The sequence below is a fragment of the Mugil cephalus genome, chromosome 10 (assembly GCF_022458985.1).
Source record: "Mugil cephalus isolate CIBA_MC_2020 chromosome 10, CIBA_Mcephalus_1.1, whole genome shotgun sequence".
Taxonomy (NCBI): Eukaryota; Metazoa; Chordata; class Actinopteri; order Mugiliformes; family Mugilidae; genus Mugil; species Mugil cephalus.
In genome coordinates, this window is record NC_061779.1 from 18075522 (window position 1) to 18102028 (window position 26507).

Here is a 26507-nt window from a genome sequence, read left to right on the forward strand (position 1 = left end):
GAAAACACAAACCACAGGATAGTGTTTTGTTTTTACTAAAGAAAACGTCTTACAATAAATGCAGAGATTTACCATGGTCATTTAAATAAGGGGATCAGAGAACACTGGAGCATTAGTTGTCACTAATCATGACCGATGGGTCATGAGTTTGTCCTGCCATCTCCGAGCATGCTCCTCACTGATTAACACTTGAAAGAGATATTACATCTCCGTTACACTTTAGACTGATCGGTGGTGCCAACCTGCATAAACAGCAAACGAGGTGACTGTCTTGATTGGACATCTAACATGCGCACTAACCACTGACCTACGGAGAGATGTTGGATGTACGGTGAATTATATATATTCGAAAACACATTTAACGTGTGACAACAGGAACAGGATGAAATGCAGGCGTGTTTTTAGGTTTGATGCTTAAGTTCTTCTGTCCTTGGAGTGATGTGCCGGGACCTCGATTGAGTTTCCTGTTAGAGAAGAAGATATTACACAGATAAAACATGTCTTGTGGTCGATAACACATACAGTTATGAATAAAAACATTCTTTAGCTCCATTATTTACAGGAATTGATCCAGCAGCATTTGTCATGGAATAGTGTTTTATTAGGTTTCCATAACTAGTATTTTGTGTGGTTTGTTTTTAGTTTTATTTGTGTTAAATGTTCGGCCATTATCTTGACTGTGAATGGAGCTCATTCGACACAAAATAAAGTATTTTTCTGAAAGGATAAATGAAGCATTTAATCTAATATTTAACTTCAGATATTGATTAACCTTGCATTGGCTGTTTCTTTTTCTTCTGAAGCGGTCACTGTGTCTTCTCTCGCCGCGTGCAGCGTTGGATGAGTTGTGCGCGTCCGTGTCTCCGGGAGTCTTCACTGTATCACTGTGAATAAAAGACAGAAAACCTAGAATAAAGCTGTCAGCAAATCTATGTGTTAAATGCATTAAATTTTTATTTTGAGGTTATATGTTCCTCAGTGACGTATTCTATTCACAGTAACTGATAGTTAACGTGAGTGGATTACCGTGATTATATGCATATTTACAGTAAATGAGATCAGAGGGGATGGTGCGGCCCTGGTGTGGTAGTGTACCTGAACTTGTAGTCTTTAGGGAGGCTCAGACCTAATCTGTAGTCTGCCCTGGTTCTGGAGATTTGCTGTTGAAGGTCCCTGGCTGAGCAGCTGTGAGCGCTGAACATGTAGCCCACAAACAGCAGCGTCCCTCTGATGTACATCTACACACATTCACAGAACAACCTCACAGTATATGTGTGGAAACAGACGGAAGCACCACTGCAGTCACACGCTGCAGCTAATTTTTCCTGTCATACGTAAAAACGCTCAGTTCGCGGGGGTTTTATCCGGATTGCAGAGAAAGGGTTTACATCATAGTGCTGATTCAGTTCTTTCTCAACATAAGACATATCAGTCATGAGGTTATTTTGGGTTTTGGATTTCACAGCATATGAGCTTTTGGTGTGCGCATACAGCATCCTGCTCTACGTGAGCCTCTCTGAGTAAGAACCTCTCGGCCCATTGCGGCTAAGCACTAATGCTATTTCAGTAATTCCTCTTTGATTTATGGACTGCAGGGTATATTTCCATTTTACAGCAGAAATCAGCGGAGCAGCTGTCATGACTTTGAGCTAAAAATTAGAGCCCCCTTTTGTAATTAAGAGGAGTCATCCCTCATTGCTTGTCAGCCCACAGAACCTTTTTTTTGATAAATGTCTGGGCTCCTTGGAAAGGATAACACACCTTATTACAGTTGTCCTCTTCCACTTCTATCACCTCTACTCCCTCAGACAAGCACAGCTGCTGCCCCCCAGTGGGGGCGTGAAGACGTGCATTGTGCGGAGCATGCAGCCTTTGGCTCAGTCTGCAGTGGGTTTACTAACCAGGACCATGCCGGGACCAGCATTGTGTCGCTGCTGCAGCAGGATGTTCTTGAATCCACAGCTGTCCTTCTCCATTGACATCTCATACCTCACCAGGCGGAATGAGTCCATCTGGCACTGGATAAATGAAATTAACCTGTTAACTCAGTTTTCAGTTTCGCTAATAAAAAAACACTCAAAAATGTGCATTTGGATACATTAAATTCCTGCACTTTTGCGAGCTATATGCCCTATATGTGATTAGAAAATAAGTGATTCTTAACCTGATGTTTTTGTCTGGACAAAGACAGCATTCACACCTGAGTACATGGCATGCTCCTGTGCTTGTTCCTCCTCCTGTAAAGCTCCTCGAGCTCGTCCTGGCTCTGCACCGTGCACGTGCTGGCGGGCTGGCTCGGCGGAGTCACACACACCACAAGAATCTGATGACTGTGAGGGGGCTGGCCCGTAACAAAGGCATCATACTCCAGGTCTGTCACCACTGGCATCAGTGCAGTACTGCAGCAGCACCTCCTCCACTGCCTCTCCCCCAGCAAGGCGGCTCTCAGCAGAGCGGGGCACACCGTGAGGGGGACAGAGGGGGTGAATGATGCCACAGCCGGAATGTGTGCAGCAGTGGAAGTCTGCGACTCGGGGCTGCTTGGAAGAATCACCGACCTGGGTAATAGTGAAGCTGTCACTGTGAAAAAGGCCCCTAAAAACTGCGGTAAATGTCATTATCCACCCGAATGACTTGTAATGTTTGTGCCTGCCAGTGATAAACGCGGGCCTTACTCGGGTTTGATGTTGCCATGAATCTGGAGCGGTCCTATCACAATGACTTGATGCTCCTTCTTCGGCTGTTTCTTAGGTGTTCTGGCAACAAAGACGGTACAAGTGTGCTCTAATCCTTACTATAAATTACAGGATGCAACATACATCCAGTCAGTGTGTAGCAGAGTTGAAGCACTTGAAACAGATCAATAGACACTGTGTTTCTGTAACTATTACAAAATCAATCACCAGCTTCGATAGATAGACTATTTCTTTCTTCAATAATATATATACTTTTGCTGTTACGCTGTGCAGGACGTCCCACGATTAGTAATTCCACCTTGACCTGTTAAGCTGATAAAGACATTTTTGAGTCAGTGTGCACCTTGGCAGCTTGACAGGGGGGACCGGAGGCCTTTCTGGTGATGCTGACAGGTGCCTGTGAAGCTCCTGGAGCTCATCCCCGCCCTCCTCCGCCTGCGCTGGTTTAGCATCTGCCCGCTCAGGTGGGTTCAGGGAGGGCAGAGCGGCTGACTGTACCTCTCGTCTCGCCCTGGTCCTCGGTGGGGCATCTGGCATCCGCACCGCATCACGACATTTGATCCCTGAAGGAGAGAAGAGGTCACTCAGCAATGCACACGGACACCAAGTGACACGAGTGACCGTGAACAGGATCCCGATGGAACTATTCAATAATGTTGAGTTTGCAAGATGAGGTGATACCGTAACTTTTTGCTTCGTGGAATAACTCTAAACAACCTCACTGGGTCAGATTGGCTCAGTGTCACTTTAAATCGCATTATATTCTTCGATATTATGTTTGTCATGACATGACACCGCTGCAGTGTTAAGCAGATGTGTTTTTAAGTACCAATGGCCACACGATAATAATCCAACCAATCTTCCACGGCGTTCCGCACTCTCTGCTGAAGCCTCTTCAGCTCTCTGCCAGCACACCCTCCTCTTCTCCACGGCGCTGACGGATCCTCCGGCCCCTCCACATCTCTGACCATCTGGAGGACCTCCTGGGAGCGCACCGACACCTGCCACACATCATTACACCCATGGTGGATTATACTTTATAGCACAACATAAGGCATTTAGCAAGCTGTTCTTTCCACAGTGACTTATCCCCAGAACCTTTTCACAGGCTCAGGAAGGAGTCGACGTTTTCGACGCAGCACTGACTATTTATTTGTGCACAAATACTATAAATATAATCCTGCTTCTTGGTCTTTTTTTTTAAATTTCATGCCTTCGTTCAACAAACGTTTCGTACAGGTGTTAGTGTCGGGTTCCTCTTGCTCTCTAGGACATCGGCAGGATATTTTGTCTTCCTCACCAGCAGGAGGTCTTGAGCAAAATCAGAGGTAAACTTCCCCTCGGTCTGCAAACAAAGCTGTGAAAACTGTTCGCAGATATTAAATGTTAGTAACCGTTTTTTTTGTTTTGTTTTGTTTTTTTTTACATTGACTAGATCATTATAACCTCACGTTTCCATCTGACTGGTGAATGTTAGACAAGGAAGGGAGTGGAAGTTGAACACTCTCGCTGTCACATCTGAAGCTGAGCACGGCAGACGTTCCGCTGAACAGCCTCACGGAGATCTCGTCTGACAACTGCAGAGAACAAACAAAAAAGCATCTCCTGAACATAATCTGGCATAAGTTGTAGTGAGTTCACACAGTTTTTTTTTTTTTTTTTAATAAATAAATAATGCCCAGCAGCCAGGATGAAATGTGAATCGCTTTGTCCTGTCAGACATGATTAGTGTTAGTTCTTCACTAGGCCATGCATCATAGCCAACATCCTCCATTATGTTTGCCCTAAACATGACAATCCCCACATGTACATTCAGACAAAGCGTCAGCTTTAATTCCAGTGGGTTTACTTCACTGCTGAAACATAACATAATAAATACAGTTAAAGCCCAGATTGTGTTAAAAAATAATTGGATATTGAACTACTTAAAAAACAAGCTAGCTGGCTGCGCCCAAGTCAGGAGTCACTGAGTTGCGTCCTTGTCAAGTGAACATTTTAAGAAAACCTCAGAAAGAAACTGGTGGATTTATGAAGTAACATTTTTTTGGACTGGCGTGATGGTAATCAATATCTACCAAAATATGTAAAGAGGAAAGTGTAGCTGCCAATAAAACTGACAGAATTGTATTTATTGATTTCACTGCTGGCAGAATCAACTGCATAAGTGCAGAGGTATACGAAAGCCTCCTGTGTGCTCAGGTTTGACCATAAGCAAACTGACTGGATGGCATTTCATCATCGAGCAGGACAGCGATCCAAAACATTAAGCCAAAACAACAAAAGTGCTTTTCAGGGTGAAGAGATGAAATACTTTCTTCACTTGATCCCCGTCTGGCAGAGCTTCAGACTAATAAAGGCAGAGAGACCCCATAGTAAGAAGTGCTGATGCCTTACTTTTGGTTTCTGGGCTTTCTCTGCTAAAAAGGCCAAAATATCCCACTTAGGTATTTTTAAATGGAGGTAAATCAAGTCACATTAAAAGCTGAGACATGTCTCTTGAACATAATCTCCACTGTTAATGGCACAACAAAATTAGATCTGCAAACACTGCTTCTAGCACTGTGGCGGCAAATTCACCTGAATGACAATCTTGTCCCTCGCTGTGAGATCATTCTGCCAACTCCACTCCTTAGTTATGTTCCCATCATGGTCACATATGAATCCACCGTCCTGGTCCCACACTGTCGTAATGGTGGAGCTTTAGGAGCAGACAAACGGTCACATGCTTGTAGCATTCATTAAGATGGACACAGTTCCACAGTTACGAGGAACATCCTCTGTCATTCTGATTTATTTGAGTAAGTGGTACGCCAACATTGTTACTGATGTCACAGACGTGCATTAGGGAGGCACCTTATTTATTTCTGCTCTTCTGCTGATTTGTGAGACTCTAAAAAAAATTATTTTCCTCAAAAACAGTCAAGGTCAAGGAGGTGTTCATGGCTTCCAGCTCGCTAATATGAATCACGCTCCAACAAAAAAAAATTCAACCGTAATGACGATATCATCTGAGTGATTGTTTCAATCTTTAGAAAGCTTCTTAATGAGCCGCAGATGACAGGATTTTTTCACAGACTGAAGGCAGCGCTCTCCCTGAAGGGTAAACTAAGTGGCCATTTGAAGATCAGTAAAGTGCCCCTTAAATTTATACGGACATTATCAGCACTCAGCTCACCTAAGAGGGTGCGTAGCAGCCCCGCGTCCAAACGCCGTGATAGTCGCCAGGATGACGGGACAATCGCCGTCACTGAACACGTTGGTGTAGAAGCCTCCACGGGGCAGACCTGAGTGACTCTGGCACACAGCCACGCAGCCAGATGGATAGCTGAGTGGACACGGTCAAGGTTCAAAGGGTCAGCTGCTGTGACACATTTTCCATATACGCTGCCTTTGCTTTCTAGACAAACACTCGCATTAGAATATTCGTGAATAAACATGAGGGCAGAAGGATACTATATGAACGAGGAGCCGTCGCTGATCCTGTAGTGGAGTTTGTGTTGGACCTGATTCCGCTGCTTCACTTGTGGTATCTGGGGCATCCCGTTCACTAAAGCAGGAGGCTGGACCTGTCTGCTCCTGTCTTTCAGTCTAGCCTTCGCATCGCCATAGTGACGGAGTAAGAGGAGTTTGTTCAGGTCCTGCTCAGCTGTTTGCGGCTTTCTATGTAAGGAACAGGTGATGATTTTAAACTCTGTCAAACGGTCTTTGGAGACATATATACAGCATGTCACAGATCTAATTTTCTGAAAAAACAAAGCGCCAATCAACCCTTTCGCTGTTGAGAGAATTCAATCTGAGCCAAAGTGGCAGAAACTGTGAGAGGCAACACCCCATTTCACACACAATTGGTATAAATGCAGATGCAGAGGTTAACAACACACTCAGGATTTCCTGCTGCCTGCAGCCGCTTCACCACCCACTGACACAAACTGATCCGCTGAGGCTCGTCAGGGCACGGCTGCTTTGGCTGAATGATCCAACCTGAAGACAAACCACATCCAGCTGAGGCAGCACGGGCACAGCACTGAGAGAGTCATTATCACAATGCTACTCTGTGTCATACCTGGATCTTTACAGCTGCCGGACGAGATGGAGAAACTGGCTGTCGTGCACTTGTGAGCTGCCGGGGGAGCAAAGACACAGGTCTCAGTCGTTACACCGCCTTAGATAGATCCACTGAAAATGTGTGCTGGCTACAGGTCACTACCAATGAAGGTAACGATGTAACTCAATAGCCCTGACACCCATTAACAGGCAGTAGTCCCTGTGCTACACTACCTTGTCCGACCTGGTAAACCAATCCTCTCATTTCCACAAGCTTGAAACCAAAGCTACCCTGATGTTCTGTCTTAAAATATCCATCTACAAAACCATTAGGTCCTTATTTAATGCATTTTCATTCTCATTATGGTAATTGCCTTTTACCTGCATTAACTCTGGCATACAGAGGACCATGGTAAGGCTTATTATTAACCTCGGGAAAGGCTTGTGACGTGACTAGCGCCATGGTTAAGCATTATTAAGCAATGCATTAGTACTTGATAGAATGGTGATACATATGTTAAAACCCCTTCTAGTTCTTTAAAATGTATTTCAGATATCTCCATTAGTGTAACGTTATTCATCTTTATGGTGCAATGGAAAAAGATCTTTGTAGACTTTGCAAAAAATACTTTGCGAAAAACATGAAAAAAAATCTTATTACTGACTTTGGTTCTCAATGTCTTCCACGGAGAAAAAAACTGCAAACCCGCAATTCAATGTATATTACTGATTACTTAACATAACAAGACATACATTTAACAATACTGATGATTCCTAATAATCCATACATTTGTGAACCATCTCACACTGTTAAGAAGTGACAGCACTGATTTTGCTGCAGATGCTTCATCACCTGCTCAGGGAGGCAGCAGCAGGATGAGTCTATTGAAGGGGTGTTACTGACTGACTAACCAATATAAAGCTAAAATCCCATGCTCAAGGAGAATCAACCTAAAAAGAAAAATAATACATTCATTTGTATGAATATTAATGTAGGACTTGAAATGCAATTCAAGTCTTTTTAATGCCAAAACCAAACAAATGGATGCCAAAGTGTTCTCTGGGAATAAAAACCCTAAATACTCAGGATGAGTCGAACTTCTGAGACAATAACTAAGTCAATGTTCTTTTATATTCATAATATACATTTGAGAGATATAGTAGAATATCCGATAATTATGATAAATTTTAAGAACCTTTTAGCTAGTTTGTCTTTTTTTTCTGGCACGATTGGGCCTCCATATAGATGTGACCTTGGATGACACTGAGGCCTACCTCTGCCGGAGTTTTGTTTGCGCTTTTTGACGCGTGCGTTCAACCCAGCCTGCGGTTTTCTCTCCGAGGAACCAACATTCCCAACGGCACAGGAATTCCTCTCTGCTGTTTCCTCCTTGGTGTTGGCGGACAGCTGACGGGGTGTCTGGTCCACAGTCAGGGAACCTCTTGACTTCCGCCTTTTAAACTGAGCCGCCCCTGCAGTCAGGTCGTTCCAGGAGTAGTTCAGAATATTTACAATCCCGCGAGGAATACATCCCTTCTCGGGCCACTTGTGTCGTGAAAGGAGGCGAGCCAGCTCGGTTAATAACCCAGGGGCTGCTCGCTTGTACGAGTCCATGGGGTCGCACTCTTTCGAGTTCAGTGCGGCACCGACAGCAGATGAAGTATCAGGTTCACCATCCGCACGTGTTTCACCTGAGAGGATCTCTTTGTTGGGCTCATCCATTGTAACCTCGCTGTCTTCATCCTCTTGATAGCTGTTAGAAAACGAGAAATTGATTTACACACGTGTCTGAAAAAGAAAAAAAAAATGTGAACAAGACATTACAATAATTAGGCCTACCACCTTTGAATTTTGCCTTCCAGGTGCGGTACTTCAGTTGCCACATTAAAATATAGCATGCGGCTCCGTACCCCTTTTGTTTGATTGCGTCTTGATGGCTGCGGGAAGGCATTTAAACTGTAAATTACCGGTTCTTTCTTGTACATTAAAATCAGAAAATATAATTATTTGACCCACCTGGTCGAAGAAATACAGGGGCCTTGTTGAGAGTTCTGCCCGGACATCAGATGAAGTCATTATTTCCTACAAAGAAATCCACACCGTTTTAATTCAAAACGTCGCAACACTAAGAAAAAAGAAAAAAACAGAAGAGAAAAGAAAACAACAAGAGTACGACCTTGCACCAAAGTAATACCAACACAACCAACCCGAGGTGCTTCAAAACCCGCCTTTCACTTCTCCCCTGAACCCTGTGTGCTTTGCTTGTTGCTGGGATACAGAGTTCTACGCCCGTCTCCAAATACTCGCGTTACGCACCATTAATGATCTACTCGGGGCATCAAATTGAAAGCTTATCTGTGACAGCAGAAACAACAAAACATTACTCACAATAACAGATAAGGTGTCGGGACTTTGGCAATGCGAACTCTCAGAAGAAGTGACACACAATTCCCCCCTGAAGAGCTGCAGTCAGGTGCGCACTGCCAAGGCAACACGAAACTCGGGCGACTGGATGTTCAGAGAAAGTGATGAGTCCAGCACGCAGTGCAGCTTTTTTTTTTTTTAACGCCTCACATCAGGACAGGGGATTCACGTGGCTAAGCGTTTCAGCCTTTGCAAAACACACAGTGGCATTGTGTTTCTGTCACATCACAGTTTGTCTCCAAATGTGATTTCTCTCACTAACAAAAAATGATGATGAAAGGAAAGTGTTTGCTCCTTGGGACAAAGGAGGATCGTCTTCCCCCATACGGGTCAAGTTGTTGCACGAGGATTGTCTAATAGCTCATTATTGGCTCAGCCGCCTCCAGCACACTTTTCCGCTTTGACCACTGGAGGCTCCCAGCAGCTTATGCGTCACTTCATCTCTCGGTCGCTGATCATGGCGGAGCTACAGCCGCGGCAAGAAGTGGAGCCTGAACTTCTCAATGGGGACGACTTGAACGAGGACAGAGAAGATGCGGACACCTCGGAGTCGGTGAAGAGAAAAAGAAGGAAGAAGAAGAGGAGCAAGACCACAGCATCAGGTAAGAGTCATCACTTTGCCGTGAGAAAAATCCTTGAGAAAATAGCGCACAATTGCACCCCTTTATTGCCACTCGGTGCATAGTGCACGAGCATCAGACATGCGGGGGTGAGACTTTTAAACCTGTCACCGGGTAATTCCTGTCTATATGTCTCAACTCGGAGCGGTTCGTGTGGGAGCTGCGGGTGCACATCTGTAAACCGGACGATCTCGAGAAAAAAAAAAGAAAAAGAAAAATCAAATTTAACATCAAAACGAATGGAAAACTGTCTTTTGAAAATGTGAGAATTAGAATTGATTTGTACTCCAGATTAAACGTGTTCTGTCCTATAAGTCCCCCAAAGATGAATGAGATTGTGAAATAGAAGTATCCACAGTTTTAGTGCAATAAGATGACAGCTTCTGTTATACAAGAAGGTGTTGATAATTGCAGCATTACTGTCTCATAATGTGGAAATATAAAAAGCCTGAGTTGTTGAACCTGCCCTAAGTCAAGTGTGGTCCACACAGCGCTGTCTTTGAAGGGCTATATGTCATAATGCTGCAAGGTACTGTACATATGCCCTTGAGGATATTGACTCCTATGGTATAGAAAGAAATTAGTCACAGAGCCGTCCAAGTTGAGACCATAGTAGATACACTTTCTTGAAATGAACCACAAACACTTTGCTCACTCTACGTGTCTCTGTGTGTGTCTTGTTGGTGCACGTGCATGCACGTGCATGTTCATCTGCACATGCATGCACTACGGTGTGTGACTTTGCAGCAGGGACGAATGAGGCTGAGGGGGACGGCGACGCCGGAGGTGTTGGTGATGTGACAAAACATTTGGAGCAGCAGACGCTGGAGGACAAAGAGAGAGTTGAGGATGGAGAAGAAGGTACCTCCTTATCACAACCACTATCATCATCATCTTTATCATCATCATCATCTTCCACAGCGGCCGCGGTGCTGGACTTTAAGTCCCTAAAAATGCACTGTGGAATTCCACCGGTCATATCTGCAATGTGATATTTGATTTTCACTAGCGCCCCGGGAATTGTGCCCGAGCTCCTGTCGATATTTCTCACTTTACGAACTGTACTGAAACTAATGACGCTTTCAACAGATGGAGAAGAAGGAGAGAACTCAGCTGGAAAAAAGAAGAAGAAGAAGAAGAAGAAGAAAGGAGGTGAGCCATTCTTTTCCCTCGGTGCAGCAAAATGAATCGTCTGCAGTGTGCAAAAGTGTTTTTGGTTGTTCAACTTAGTCACTTCGGAATTTTAACGGAAACTGCAACTAACACCACAGATTTAGTGAGTGTGGATGATATGACTTTGGAAGGATTAGATGTGAATCTACATATTGAACAGAACCCATTAAAAAATACTAACAGAGCACTAAAGCTGCTTCACTTGGTTCATTTATGTCGTTACACAACGCAGGACCGATCCAGGAAGTATAGGACAAAACTGCATGTGATGCAGACAAGAGTCACACCTACATTTATATATAATACAAGAGTTTTTTAAATTTGATCTTTAAGTAGGGGGTAGTACTGTGTTCTCTAGCTAAGTTAAAATATCAAAGTCATGAACACAGGGGGGCATAACTCGTGTTTTCTTTCTGTCTCCTGCTGCTTACCTCTGGTTCTCCTTTTTCTCTATCTGGGCCACAGTGAAGGGACAGACTGACCCTCCCTCAGTCCCTATTTGTGAGCTCTATCCCAGCGGAGACTTTCCAAAGGGAGAGGAGTGCGAATACCCCCCATCAAAAGACGGGTGTGTGACCTCCACATCGTCCCTCACACTCACGCAGTAGTCTCTCACTGTGTTGCATGCCTAGTTTTTATTTAGGTCCCCGTCCTTTGCACATTCACATACCGGACATAATGAGGTGCAACGTTCAGACTGTGGTTTAATTTCCTGTTCACGATTGAATCAATTAATTTTGTCAGATTCAGCCTCATTACTACTTTCACCTGCGCAGTGTTTCTGCAAGAGTGCACCATACTCTCATTACAAATATTTGTATAATGAGAAGATAATGAGCGTCCCCTGTCTTGTGGTGTGCCTGTCTGCGCGCCCACCCCCAGGCGCAGTGCAGCGTGGCGGACCACCAGCGAGGAGAAGCGGGCGCTGGACAGGGCTAATGAGGAGATGTGGAGTGATTTCAGGCAGGCAGCTGAGGCACACCGACAGGTCCGCTCCTACGTCATGAGCTGGATCAAACCGGGGATGACCATGATTGACATCTGGTGAGAAAGACACTGACATCACCGTCTTTACCGACAAACGACGTGTTTTCAGCACGTCTTTGTCGGGAGTCCATTTCACTGTGAACCGGGAGCAGAAGTGCAGCATTGTGGTTTCAACCTCTTCTGGATGTTTTATCTGCCCTGACAACTGTCACATTGTTCTCGTCACCCATTGTCCCGCTGCGCTCCTGTCAGTGAGAAGCTTGAGGACTGCTCCAGGAGACTCATCAAAGAGAATGGGCTGAGCGCGGGCCTGGCCTTCCCCACCGGATGCTCCATCAACCACTGTGCGGCGCACTACACCCCTAACGCAGGAGACCCCACCGCACTCCGCTACGACGACGTCTGCAAAATTGACTTTGGGACACACATCAACGGTGAGAGCTCGCTAATAACTTTTTAAGTGCTTCTGGAGTTACTCTGTCCCATTTCACATTTGGCATTTACTACGACACGGTATAATGATTATTGCATTATAATTCTTACTGCCTGGAATGGAAGTGTTCTCATAGCGTAATTAACTTCCTCTTCTTTTTTTCTTTCTTTTTCCTTTTGACTCGCCGAACATTTTTGAACTCCGCGTCAACTGGTACGACTGACCAAGCTGTTTGCTCTTTCAGGTCGAATAATAGACTGTGCCTTCACCGTCACTTTCAATCCAAAGTATGACAGACTGCTGGAGGCTGTGAGAGACGCAACCAACACTGGAATCAGGGTAACACAACCCTTCCTCGGAGGCACAGTGCTCCTACACATGGCTGGATTCATTTACACACAATAAATAAACCTATATGTATTCATATCTAGCTTGTAATGATTGTCTGATAGTCTTTGTAAAGGAACTATGATTTCCAACTAACACCACGTCCAACATGAGTGACTGATATGTGTAGTGCTTAGAAAAACATTTGCTTCCACAAAGGAGCATTAAAGTTTAACTGCTTCAATAATAAGAACAGATGCAGAGAATAAATAATAGATATCACACAGATAACTTAGGGGAGAAGAAGGGTAGTCAGTGTAACAAAACAGGAGGAAAATAATTTGTTCCACAAAGAAAGACACTCAGTGGCACTGTGTAGGATCTATACAAATGATGTGTTAATTGCATTTTACTCCAATAAGCTGCAAATAGGTCTTAATGCCTGATTCAGAGCAAAGACAGAGTTTAATTAGGCTGTCAGTATGAGATATACCATCTGTTACACAGCTTGACAGTCTAAGTCCATTTTCAGCCATTGAGATGAAAGCAGTTCCTCCAATTATTCCTTATTTGTGGAACTGCTACTTTAACGTGAAGGGATTCTGCACAGCACAGGCTTTCGAATATCTCACCATCCCGACTGTCTGCGTGTGAGGAATGTAGTGTTAGTTACCGTCGCGAGTGTAATCTCGTCCCTGTCCCAGTTTGCCGGAATTGATGTGCGCCTCTGCGACGTTGGCGAGACCATTCAGGAGGTGATGGAGTCTTATGAAGTGGAGATAGACGGGAAAACATATCAAGGTAAAAACGAGGTCATTCTTCACTTTTCTTCTCAGTGCTGCTGCTGCTGCTGCCTGTGCGCGAAACCTCTCTGCGGTGTTCTCTTTACAGTGAAGCCAATCAGGAACCTCAATGGCCACTCTATCGGACAGTACAGGATACACTCAGGGAAGACCGTCCCTATTGTAAAAGGCGGAGAGGCCACGAGGATGGAGGTTTGTACGACGGTTTACGGGGGTCGCTCAGTCCGGGTCCGGACATTGAGACATTGAGGCAAATGTGATTGTGAGCACATTTTGGAGGCAAAACACAATATCGCAGCTTCTTTTTGGCGGAGTGTCTGACATTAAACGCTTCGTGGCTGTTTGACCTTGCGTATAAATAAACCCCTTTTAATTCTTAAGTGTAATTGGAAGAACATGTGGCTGGCTAGGGTTACGGTGGGGTGTGGAGCAGTGTTCCAATTCACTGCTCTAACAGCTTCTTAGTCACCCTCGTCAGCACTTTAATTACAGCTTTAATGGAATTACCAGTCGCCTCAAGTAGCAACGCGTGTTACAACTCCGCGGCCCCTCGTTTCACTGGAAGAGCGCAGCATCGCGGGCATCCAGAGTTCATTAGCAGGCCCGTGCTTCACCAAGGAGAAACGCGGCTTCGCACTGTTTTACATATTTAGAGACACAATGTCCAATGCCTGCCTCGCATCAGCACAGCTGCAGCACATGACTGTATTTGGACAGAACGGAGCGTTTTAATTGGCGAGTTGCTGCGTCAAGCTTTTTACCTGATGGTTCCAGGAGAGTAGTGCTGACGTGGCAGGTTTGCGCATTGTATTTTTAGCTGAAGTGTGTTGGTGTAACAAGGCCATTACCCTCTTTGTGATCAGAGAGTGCACGGCTGGAGTGGCAGCTGGGCGTGCCACGGGGCTGCTAGCACTCTGACTGATTATCGGCGCGGGGAGAGAGGGCGTCGCAGTGTTATCAGCTAATACCACAGGGACTCCGACAACAGCCACGTGCTGATAGAGACACAAAAAATGCCAATGAAACCCGGCCAATCAACTCCCGCGAGGTGCTGCCGCAGAAAGGACACTACACTCCTTAATAGACTACACATGAATATGTCAGCGGCTGACAACTTGGGTTTTTTTTGTGAAATTTACTCCCGTTCTCACCTCCTGCAGTGTTTCTGCCCTTTCAGTAATATCACACATGCTCGGCCGCGGTCCTCAGAGGCAATTTTACATTTTATGTCAGCCACCCAGTAAGTGCGTGTTGTTTTTTTTTTGTCGCGTCTCAGGAAGGTGAAGCTTATGCCATTGAGACATTTGGCAGCACTGGAAGGGGTGCAGTCCACGATGACATGGAGTGTTCACATTACATGAAAAACTTCAACGTCGGACACGTGCCGATAAGGTTATTGTTTTCATCTCACTTCTAAAATAAGCAATAGGTTGATATGCTCCTTCAGAGCTTCATTCTAACAAAAGAGCCGTCCGGTTTAGTCATGCCTGTCTCACTTTTCCCTCTGCGTTGTCACATTTTCCTCCTTGCTGCAGACTTCCAAGGGCTAAACATCTGCTGAATGTGATCAATGAGAACTTTGGTACTCTGGCTTTCTGCCGCCGCTGGCTGGACCGCCTGGGGGAGAGCAAGTACCTGATGGCATTGAAGAATCTGTGCGATCTCGGCATCATAGACCCCTACCCACCCCTCTGTGACATCAAAGGCAGCTACACCGCCCAGTACGAGCACACCATCCTACTCAGGCCCACCTGCAAGGAGGTAGTAAGCCGGGGGGACGACTACTAAGCATGCGCCGGAAGCGAAGGAGGCGAACCATGCGGAGCACGACGGCTCGGAGACGACAAACCTCTACAGACTGAGAGCGATTATGCAATACTTCTCATAAATTCTCATAAATTTACCTTTAGGTAATTGTTTTAGCAAAGCAAAAGACTTGACATGGCGGTAGCTTACTAGTACTTTTGATTTCCCGAAAGGATCAAGCCAATTATCTTTAAAAACATGTAGTGTTGTCATTTAAGTTGTACTTTCATGTGCTGCTTTTAGGAAATATGCAAAAGAAATTTATGCAAAGGAATAATGCAAAAAAGGTTTCGGTGACCACCTCACCTAAACATGCTATGCTTTACTGCCTTGTTAAGAACTCGTGAGGAAAAAAAAAATCAGCTATGAAATATTTATATTTCTATATTTCTTTGCTTTATTTTAATTTGAGGCAGTTTTATAAGAAATAAATTGTTATAAATCTGGCATTGAATGTTGTGTTGCATATTCATATGTATATATCTCACAGGTCAACATACTCTAATATATTACCCAAATACATTTTTGCTGAAACCTATGCAGTCTATCACGACAACTTTTCTGAAAGTCTTGAAACACAATTCAACAGCACATCTTCCTAATTCACATGATTATAACAAAAACGAATTATTTATTATAACCATGAAGACAGGAGAGTTTATTGTGGGACTGTTTTATTGGACTGCATACTTTGATGAGCCTTACAAGCGAGCAACTGTGTATGATGCCACTTTTTTTTTAACCATGTAGACGTGCATTTCTCTTTTTTAACCAAAGGAGGGCGGTACTCAAACACGGGTTAAATATCAGTCAGCCGCCTCTGCCAGTGGAGATACTGCAGTAAGACACGTCACGCTATTCATAGCCTTGTGCTTTAGCATAATGTGACCATGGAATGAAATGGACTTTTCCCAGAAGCATTAAAAAAATGAGCACACTAATGTGTCGTTTATGCAGTTTTGATGAAAAAAGAACAAACAGGACACACGGAAACAGTATTACAAATATCACATTGTCGGCAGAGTGCGTTCACACACTCTAAGTCACCCCTGTGTCCTCTAAGAGAAAATTTCCATCCCATTTTCTCTTATTTTGGTAAAGTCTTTGGGACAAGGACATGAGTGGTGATGCAATGGCCGAGGAATGCATCATGTCTCCTCACACAGTTTGTCCTTCTCCTTGGAGACAGCAGACCGGGTCTATTCTTAAATTGACCTGTGGACTCTGGATCTGAGACACTGTGATGTCAATTAGTACACAGGCTTTTAATACATATTTATTTTGGGGGCAGCAGGAGTCACAGGCCATAAAGAGAAACATATGTTAAGAGAGCGTGCGTACGCTCTTTCTCACAAACACACACTGGCTCCTGCGGGGCACAGTTCACAGAGGCCGTCCCAGATGAATCCTCTGCAGATTGAAGAAGGTCTTCAGGAAACAGCGAATATCCCCAAAGAATCAAGTCTAACTCAAATGCCCTGACAATGTTTGTCTCCCGTATCTGAACGGGTTTTGAGAGCATGCTCAATCGCAAGCGTTAAAGGCGGCTGAATGCACTGCAGACTAGAGAAAGTGTCTTGCTCTTGTCAGACAGCAGGCGAGTGCGCCAGAGCAAAGCAGAGTTGCTCAGATTAAGCCACCTGATTCCCTTAATGTTTTTTTTTTCCGTCCTCTCTTCTTATCCAGGAGTTACTTGTTCTGACCTGCACGGTCCCAGACTCCCCCACCAAGGACATCACGTGTACGTACTCAGCCACTCGCACGGATTCTGACTCTGCCTCATAATTTATCGCCAATATCTGTGCGGCGGCAAGGATAATTCAGTCCGCGCCTTTGCAAAATTCCTAAGTAAACAACTCTCAATTAAATGGATACAGCAGGACGTGACTGTGCTTTGGCTCATCAAACCTGACAGCAAACTTTGGACAGGAAATAAAGTATAATGGAGTATGTAATACGCACCTACTGCTTTATAAATAATCTGGAAAGGCTTGTGACCAGAAGCTTTGCATAAAACGGAAATAAAACTCCAGCATCACCTTTGTGCGGATGAAAGTCTTCCCGGTCGACTTTGTTCTCTTGGATCCCCCCGGTGACTGTAGTCTGGCAAGCTGTCTGCTCTGAGGTTTGTACTCATTTCTACCACAGGTTAAAAACAACCACAGCCTTTTAGTGTTTTGTGAGGCCACAGACTCTTTTTTTGGTGACAGAAGAAACAGCGTTAGGCGCATTGTTTTGCATTCGCTTCGGTGTCCGAGCAATGCCTACTTCTTATCCAACACATCATCTGTACATCACGGGTGATCCGTCCTTCTGTGCATCGCAGTTCATGGCGATTCCCTACCAGCGACCGCAGTCTTTCCTGAGAATGTGGAAGAGTTTGCGACCCAAGCTTGACTTCCATGGTTTGACAAGGCTCTTGGTGTTGACCATAAGTCGGCCAGTCTTCCAGTCTTCATGACCGGCCACTACGTACTCGGATCCTGGAATAGAGAAGGCACGAGGAATTGGTGAGAACGTCGCAAAATTGCAGTGAAAATAAAAGCACCTTTTGTGAAAAGAGCATACGACGTTATAAACGCTACCAGTCAAAAGTCTGGACACACCTTCTCATTCAATTCAATGAGAACGTGTGTCCAAACTTTTGACTGGTAGCGTGGCTATAATAGCCAGTTAAATAATGTGCTGCTATGGTTGAGATGGTTAGAATGATTGTTGCCAGAAAGGATTATTGTTGAGTGCTAAATGTGAAATAGTCTCATAACAGAAAAATGGCTCCAATCTTTAAACTGTAAATGTCCTATTTAAATGAGTGATGCTCTGTCGCTGGCACACACTCAGAGCCTCGGCGAGCGGCGCCTGGGAGCTTCTATTCAGCACAAAGCTGGCAGATTGTCCGCTCGAGAGTCGACTAATTACACACGTCTGCGTGGCGAGCGGTTGAGCTTCTGATCGGAACGGACTGCAGCTGACCTGGGTTGAGGATGGGACAGGTACAGCCTCGGATGGTCCAAGACTCTGGGTAGAGGGTGACGCTCCCCCTCTGGATCTTCATCTCAGGGTTCCGGTACAAGACTTTCTTGACCTTAACCTGCACCTCTGCATGAGAGCCTTCATCATGGGCTGACATCACCTTCACGACCAGAACTGCAGAGGCAACACAAACCAAACACACCCAAAACAAGTTCACTACATCAGCGCTGATTGTCTAATACTTTATACCACTGGCCCCTTTGAAAAACACATTTCTAAGGGTGAAGAAGAAACTAATGTTGCACATGGAGAGTACTTCAGATTTATCACATGACTCAAAACAATGTGACTAATGATGTCGGGGCTGACGTGAGCAGTTTTCTGACAAAACGATATTGATGAGTTGCAGTTTAGTGGTTTTCAGATCAAGTATCTATCGACCATGGTTCACAAAACATTAAAATATATTTTTTTTGTCTATTGTCTTAATGCCTCACACATGGTGTATGAGAGGACACATCCAAATATGAGGTGAAAAGACAGCCGTCACTGGAAGAGGCAGTGCACACTGTCAGTCTTGCTCTAGTGACATTCACCTTGTTGGACTTGGGTTGTGCACATGGAAATGATAGAAACTGACATAAAACACTGCAAAAAATGTTGACTGCCAACTTCTGACAGGTGTGGAGAACAATACGTTTTAGAAAATGTCGTGCCGTCTGACAGAGACTTCCTTAGAAGCACACTGACCCCTTAACACATCTGAGGACCTGTTTAGCAGGGTCTAACAAGAAGGTTCTACAGAGTTGAGCAGCGAGACACAAATAGAAAACGACAGCGAAAACTCGAGACATCAAGTGTTACAGCCAAGGGCCCCTTTTCAGCATTACACATGGCTCTGTATCCATTCACTATCATGAAAGGCTGAAACAATGAACCCATAACAATTTTACAAAGATTTACTTACCATAGTCAAACTTTGCTAAACAGATGAGTTTCGGTATAACAAGGGCTGCTTCCACGCATTCACATTTCTCTGAAATAAAAATGAAACACGATCGGTGAGACAGATCGTTTCATCGTGATGAGCTGCTTAAAGATTAAACCAGCTGCGTTTGTTTTCTACGTAAGCTGATGAGTGTGCAGTGTGCGAAGTGTGATGTGACCTGTGCCTCACCAGAGTGGTGCAGTGCAGAGAAAAGCTCCTCCACCCTAAAGAGTGCCTTGTCACTATTATTGCTGCTGTGTCCCATGTGGCCGTTGGCTGTATAGAAGACCTCCACATCCGAGCTGTGCCGCAGAGGTAAAACCAATCAGAGTCACGGCCCCACCCGGTGTTAATAATCCAGAAAGCACTCTGCCTTTACAACATACATCACTTTATCGGGGATTTATTTTCGCCAATGCATATGGCTTAGTCTTGGCTCTTACCCAGGAATGCAGTCACCGGTGTAGGGGTCACAGTCCCCTGTGCAGTCACACGGGCGGCAGCCGTATTCGTGAAGACCCCAGTATCCCAGCATGCATCTGTCGCAGAGGGGGCCTCCAACGCCGGGCTTACAAGTGCACTCCCCACTGCTGGGGTTACAGAGGGTGCTACCATCTGAGAGGACTGAGCCTACAGGGTGGCAAGAACAGGCTGCAGAGGAGAGAGGTGACAGAACAAGAGGGGTCTATGTTAACATCGTTCTAAGTGTCCATTTCTGGCACAGGTCTAGAAGCACATTATGAGCATGCTTTTAGGGAAAACACTTGTTAAAGCACCAATAAACAGTATACACCATATAGCAGTGAACTCTCACAGCTCTATGAACATTAAATGTATTTACATCATCCGCTTGTAACAAGCAGCAAGCTGCGAGTATGCGCTCAACTTGCTTTAAGCAGCTGCAGCAAAAACGAACGGTTCAGCGCTCCCTCCGCACGCTGAACTCTCTCACTGCTTGTCGTGATGACGTCAATTTTTATTATAAACTTTGCTTCATCTGCTTCCCAAAACAGCCCCCTTGTTCTTAAAATTACTGCAGCACGTCTGGAGGAAAGAAAAGGGCAAGAATGGGAAAAATGTGCTTGGATGGACCATGAGAAATTCCTCCATTGTTTGCAATTACAGTCACATTCCAAAACAGTAACGCACTCAAGTGCGTGACGGAGATTCCTGCCAAGGAAGGAGTCATCTCAGTGTCTCATCACAGGAGAGGCAGCGGCTTGGGAAAGTGCTGGTGCAAATACCCTTATCAAAAAGATCAATGTGCTTTAGTCTGAGGGGGAACGAGGAAAAAATCAAACCTCCATTATTGTACTTGTAATCCTCAGCTGGTATCTATCCTGGCAGAGTTTTGGTTTAAGGCAAAAACAAGCTGGACTGAATAAAGGCCTTACGTTTGCAGGAGTCAGCTGCGGTTTTCGGTCGGCTGGGATCTCTGTAGAAGCCCTTCTTACAGATCTGGCAGTGACGGCCCTCTGTGTTGTGGCGGCAGTCGTCACACACGCCGCCTCTCCGCCGTCCGGTCGCGAGCCACAGCCCTCGACTGAAGTGACAGCTCTTGGCGTGACCGTTACACTTGCACTCTTGGTTTGGATGGACATGGAAAATAAAAGAAAGAACGAAGTGTTGCACTTTTGGCAGCTCGTCTTTGAACTTTGACCGGCCTCAGCGGGACAAGCAGGGACAAGTCTTACGACAGCTCGCACAGAAAGAGGAACTGCTACCGTTATTCACCGAGCATCAGCAGCTAAAAGGCTGCATGTGATTTATGACACGAAATTTATTTTCTAGATAAGTCAACATGTCGTGTGTCCTCCTTTGCATTTGACTCTTGCCCCATCACTCACTCTGGCATTCATGCGGAGTCCCTGTGATGCCGTTGGCAGCCTGCCAGGGTTGGTCATTGTAGAGAGGTGCACAGCGCTCGCAGTGGTCACCGGCTGTGTTATGTCTGCAAACACACTTCCCATGAACCTGCCAAAGAAATAGACCATTATTTGGCATTTTATTGCATCTAAACGCATCTTTTAAAATACTGACTGAATATTTACAACGAGAAACATCACTTAGAGGAAAGCTCTGTCACATGCCGTGTATTACATAATAATATACCATCGTCACCCTCTTTAAAATTTATGTCATTATGGTAAAATTCACTGTAAACTTCTTTAAGTGCTGCTTACTTCAAATAGGCTACATGCAATGTGCGTATAACTACCCGCCTTCTTAAGTATCGCAACATCTAATTTCAGGGCAACAGAGTTTACACAGCGCGCAATTGCCTATGTAACAAGTCTACACCCCATATGCACTGTTGGAAATAAACCTTGCTTTTACTCTCCTCTTACATTAAAGAGAAAAACCTAACCGAGACTATGGGCTGTTAAAGTATTAGGCTGAATAACATAATTAAGGTTCCTACATCTTTAAATCCCTGTAATGGGAGGTAAAATTGTGGCTCAACATCCAGTCTTCACTGCAGTCATCAGCCTCAGCAGCGCATACAGCATGCAACCGGCTGACCAAGAAATGGCGGGAACAGTAACTCTGAACACTATACCCCACGTCTCACCACCAAAATGCAAACCATGCAAGTGCATTTTATTAGTGTCATGCACCGACAAGCTGCTCAAAAAAAATCCAGCTCAAACTTGCTCACCATGTTATTGGTCGTCTGATTGCTGGGTTGGTAGCCACTGGCTGGGACACAGTGGTCAGCATGTCCATTGCAAAGGCAGCTGCCTTTGACAATAAAGTCGTAGATGGCATAATAATCAGTGGGGAGGACAGCGGCACCAGGAAGTTTGGCCTGGCAGGGACACGGCTGGCTCTGCAGCAGACGGACTCTCAGGTTGGTGATCATGAGCTGGTCCTGGGCAGCCGGTCCGTAGGGATCCATGGAGCTCCAGGGCGTCAGGGCTCGATAGATTACCTACATATTGAAGGACAAGACAGAAAGTTTGCGTTGTTGTAAGGAGTGTAAGGAGAAATCTTAAAGACGCTATCAGACCATGACAAAAACTTGAAAACTACAAAGTATGTCTCTCTTTCCTTAGCCTTCCTAAAAAGCATCAGTGCAGTTTTTCTTTCATGGTCCTCTAATAGCTGCTATTTTAGGAAACTCTGACCAGCTCCAGTGTAAACATGAAGGAATGGATCTTGTTCTCTTGTTACGCTTTGTTGAATTTGTTGTTTGCTGAATGTGTCACAACTTCATCTCTGTAATCTGTTAAATGCAATTTTTCAAGTACATTTTGACTTCATGCAAAGTCAAACTGAACTGAAGCTTTTGCACAAATTATTACATCCAGTAGCCTACTACTACTAAAGAAAATGTATTTACAAGCTTTCATATAACAACTTGTCCTACCATCCATATCTGATGTTTGATCTTTTAATTTGTGCTGTGTATGACAGACAGTTATTGGTGTTCTATAAATATGTGCTGTGTACTGTGTCACCAAGGGGTCAGTGAACACAACACAGATATTATTCAATGCATTATTCAATGAACTAAATCTGTTTAACAATCAGAGTGTAATACCAACTGGGACATTATTTGTTAAGAGTAAGGAGCATATGCAAAAGATGTAACCTATTAGCAAGACAAACATTTCTTGCAAATAGGAGATCTGTCATATAATGATTCAGCCACAACCTCCAAACATGATCAGAGGCTTTCTGGAGAAAATAAAATCTGGCTGATGAGAACCTTGGTGAAAGGGCCACCTGAAAGAAGCATGCTCATGAATTAACCATAGCTGATTATCTGACTCAGACCTCCTTGTGATGATACAGCATGTCCAAAACTGCTTTGGGGTAGCATCAAAGGTAAAAGTGGACACTGATATTGTAGCTGTGCAAGCCAAAGCAGTTTGGGGCTTAGGAGGCGCAGCCCATCAGAGAGGATTAGTTTACAAAGCTTGCCCAACTGTTTGTTCTGTAGTCTGTGTGATATTAGCTTATAGAGCCTGTGTGGCTGTCAAGAGTGAAGCAAAGGGTGAGTGTTCTTCTATCTTCTATAACTACTTGTCCTCTAGAGAATCACAGGGCTAACACGGAGAGTCACACAACCGCTCACACTCACACCTATGGCCAATTTAGAAGAGGGTGAGTGCTATTGCTGTGAAATGGTGAGATCTCCGAAATGAATGGGGAATAGTGTAGATGATTTAACCTCATGTCTTCAAGTTTTCATTCAGTGGAAGTTATGGCTAGATGGTTATATCTTGTGGTTATGACATGGAAGGGGCGTGCCGCAGGGACTGGTCATGGGACCACTGTTGTTCACTTTATACATTAATAGTTTCCACCAAAATGTTTCTAATTTAAATGTCTTACACCAAATCAGATTCATTGTAAGCTCATTAAGCCCACGTTTGTTTGGACAACTCACCAATGATAAGTTATATTTATTTGAAATTTGAGTATTTTGTGATTCTTAACGTCACATGCTGTTCATGTCAGTTATTGTGCTGTTGCCTGTCTCGACCAGGATATCCTTGTAGGTTTTTTTTTTATCTCAAAGTTTTTTTTTTATCGTGGTTAAATATTGACCTATGTAAATCAACACTTTATTGTACTGAGGTCATTTTAGAACAGTTACTTTCCCAATGTTTATGGTGTGTATTCTGTATGGTTAACTATAAATACAGACATGGGCTTAACTCATTTATAGTGGCTTTAAGAGTTATCTAGTATATTCCATCCCTTTCCACTCTTCAATGATGGGACTGTTTAGAGGAACCCCAGTGGGAAAAAAATCTTGCAGTAAATGCTACATATAGAATTTCTGTAGACAAATAGTTTCAGAGTTGACTTTAAAAAGGCACAAAGACTCACCTCTCCTTTGCTACAAGGGAAAGCTGCTGAATATTTGGAAGTGCACATTGCTCCATTTTCCCCAACTTGTGACCCCTCTGCCAGACCAAATACCTCCTCGCAGTGCCTGGCAAAATATCTGAGGGGCTTCCATGTGAGCCCATGGTCCTGGGAGCGCTCCAGCACCATGGCAGCAGGGCGGGGTGAGCGGAACACCAGAATCAGATGGGTGAAGAGGAACTCAGTCTCCAGGTCCAGCTGGAGAGTCTCCTCCTTCGTCCCCTGTGCAGACTGCCACCAGGTGTCAGGGTAGCGGAAGGAGGAGTCGCTCATGGCAGAGGGTGGGTGAGCCTGGCTGGGGATGGCAGAGTTACAGTGGCTGCACTTTGGTTCCAAACATGACTCCCTGCTGCGGGGTGCAGCCGTCTGTTTGACGAAGCAGTAGGGCTCCGAGGAGTTGAAGCCGCAAACTGACCGGGTGCTCAGGACCCTGCCCTGAGCCAAGTTGCCCATGCGGGGGTTGCAAGCTCGGCCAGAGCAGCGGTGCTCCAGCACTGGATAAGTTGGACCTTTGACTTTAAGCGTTTCTGGTAAGAGAAAATTTGATCGTATTTAATTTTACTCGGGGTAAAGCTTAGATAAGCACTGACGTTGTAAAGTATTCTCATCTGTTATGAGTCATGCCCCCGTTGCCACCCCAAACAAAATCATTCACGCCTTCATAAAGTGCGTGCGTAAAAGTCCCAAACAGGTTCAACTTCAAACTCACCGGCTGGAAGAGGAGATGATGCGCACACCGGGATGATGAAAAGTAAAGTCCACAGTCTCATCCTGGAGGTGCTGTAACTCAACATAAAGTCAATTATCGTGTTTTCGGCGAAAGCATGAAAGCGGATTCAACTCTTTCTGAGATATCCAGTCGTTGATATTATGCCATTTCTCGAAGTCACCCAGCAACTATTAGAAAATGTTTTACGGCACAGACATTTAGACACACCGAGCTTATTTCTGGGTGTCGTATAGCAGATGTGCCTCGTTAGTCTTAATTTATATTACGTGACAGCTCTGCAGACAGTATCCTTTAATTATTCCATCCCACGCACCTCAGGATTCCACTTGACTGTGGAGCGTTTCATTGACATTTGGCAATATGAAGAGATTAGCGCCGCCCCCTTCTAGTCTTTTCCCAGACCACTCCCCTCAACTCCTAAAAACAGACTTCTGGAAGCCCTTTTTTGTTTTGCTTCTGGAAAGAATGTTCATTAACAGTCATCTTACACGGAGGATATTTTTACCCTCGATCTATAAATGAATTACTTAAAAAGGCACTACATTGGAGAAGGTTAGAAACGTACTGTTAATGATATAAAACACAATAACTAAAATATTTAGACTGCCTCCACAAACCACCAGGTGTTACAAGATACCACATATCATCACTTAATCCTAACTGTCACTCATTAACAACATTGCTGTTGTTTGACTTTAAGGGCAGCAGCACCTCACCGAGTTATGAGAGAAACCCAAGACAGAGATACGAGATACAGTGCATACGATACCACAGAGATTTATCATACTGAGTAAAAGCTTTTAAAGAGCGGAGGGAATGAGGGATACTAGGAGCAGAAAGGAAGGACAGGCTGACATATACGTCATACCTGTGAATACAGAAGGTCAACAGTAGCCTGTACTCACAGTGAAAATGCCCTGTCACATGAATCACTCATATATGTTAAAAAAAAAAGGAGGAGGGTGGGTCATGAGCGTTCTCCGTCTCTTCCCCGAGGCGACCCTGACAGATCAGAACATTCCTGAAATACTGCGACCATCGTCACAGTGACGACCTCTCGTGTTTTAGGGATTCATGTCTGTGTGCTTTTTTAGATTTTCATGGGCTATTTCGGTTGTTTCCAGATGATCCAGCGGGGCGAGGGGCCGTGCACCCTGAGCTGTTTGCTCTTTGCACATGGCTTGCGTGTTTTTCGATCCTCAAATCCCAGGAGTCACCATGAAAAATTGCTGCAGGAAGGATGTCTGATCTCGGCCAGTCTGTGGTGTATTCCCCTGGCAGGATGAAAGCGAGACACATTACAAGCAAATTCCTCTACTCTCTTTAACTCCAGCTGTTTGTTGTTTTACTCTGTTACACAACTTCTACTCAAACATGTCATTAAAGGAATCAGTCAACAATTTATACGAGAGTTTTAGATCATGAGACTGATACCACTCATTGTCTGGACAGTAAATGTGGAGCCACAGGAAAAAGCTGGTTAGCTTAGCTTAGCTTGTTTTGTGTCCAACACGTTTCAGTTTGTTTTTGTTTTGTAGAACAATATGAGGTTATAGTGACCTTCGATATAAATTATTTCATAATTGAAATTCTGTCATAATTAGGATAGAAATACATGTGA

The 26507-nt window shown here is 44.6% G+C and overlaps 3 protein-coding genes across 7 annotated transcripts; 1 reads left to right on the top strand and 2 right to left on the bottom strand.

Moving 5' to 3' along the window:
• Positions 1–19: 19 nt before the first annotated feature.
• LOC125014663 (uncharacterized protein C3orf20-like) lies at positions 20–13470 on the bottom strand. Of its 5 annotated transcripts, none has more exons than XM_047595912.1 (19): positions 13379–13470; positions 8758–8823; positions 8584–8678; positions 8016–8494; positions 6760–6816; positions 6578–6677; positions 6150–6356; positions 5872–6021; positions 5274–5394; positions 4148–4273; positions 3934–4062; positions 3526–3697; positions 3040–3259; positions 2676–2756; positions 2201–2558; positions 1902–2018; positions 1096–1238; positions 773–884; positions 20–464 (listed from the first exon to the last, which is right to left on the bottom strand). In XM_047595912.1, the coding sequence occupies exons 1-19, from the start codon at positions 13451–13453 to the stop codon at positions 402–404; spliced, it is 2871 nt and encodes a 956-aa protein (XP_047451868.1). In that variant the 5' UTR covers positions 13454–13470; the 3' UTR covers positions 20–401. The 5 variants fall into 5 exon arrangements, 3 of the variants coding, with proteins under 3 accessions (XP_047451868.1, XP_047451869.1, XP_047451871.1); XM_047595913.1 differs by lacking the exon at positions 13379–13470 and adding an exon at positions 9130–9267; XM_047595915.1 differs by lacking the exon at positions 2676–2756.
• LOC125014665 (methionine aminopeptidase 2-like) lies at positions 9416–15763 on the top strand. Its single transcript, XM_047595917.1, has 11 exons — positions 9416–9767; positions 10533–10646; positions 10875–10937; positions 11424–11526; positions 11841–12002; positions 12198–12379; positions 12623–12717; positions 13410–13506; positions 13597–13700; positions 14785–14900; positions 15044–15763. Exons 1-11 carry the CDS (start codon positions 9593–9595, stop codon positions 15294–15296), a joined length of 1464 nt encoding a protein of 487 aa, XP_047451873.1. The 5' UTR covers positions 9416–9592; the 3' UTR covers positions 15297–15763.
• A 471-nt stretch (positions 15764–16234) lies between these two features.
• On the bottom strand, positions 16235–25238 carry LOC125014664 (netrin-4-like). Its single transcript, XM_047595916.1, has 10 exons — positions 24866–25238; positions 24118–24683; positions 21935–22207; positions 21123–21249; positions 20670–20858; positions 19719–19926; positions 19465–19577; positions 19255–19323; positions 18288–18461; positions 16235–17797 (listed from the first exon to the last, which is right to left on the bottom strand). Exons 1-10 carry the CDS (start codon positions 24948–24950, stop codon positions 17655–17657), a joined length of 1947 nt encoding a protein of 648 aa, XP_047451872.1. The 5' UTR covers positions 24951–25238; the 3' UTR covers positions 16235–17654.
• Positions 25239–26507: the final 1269 nt, after the last annotated feature.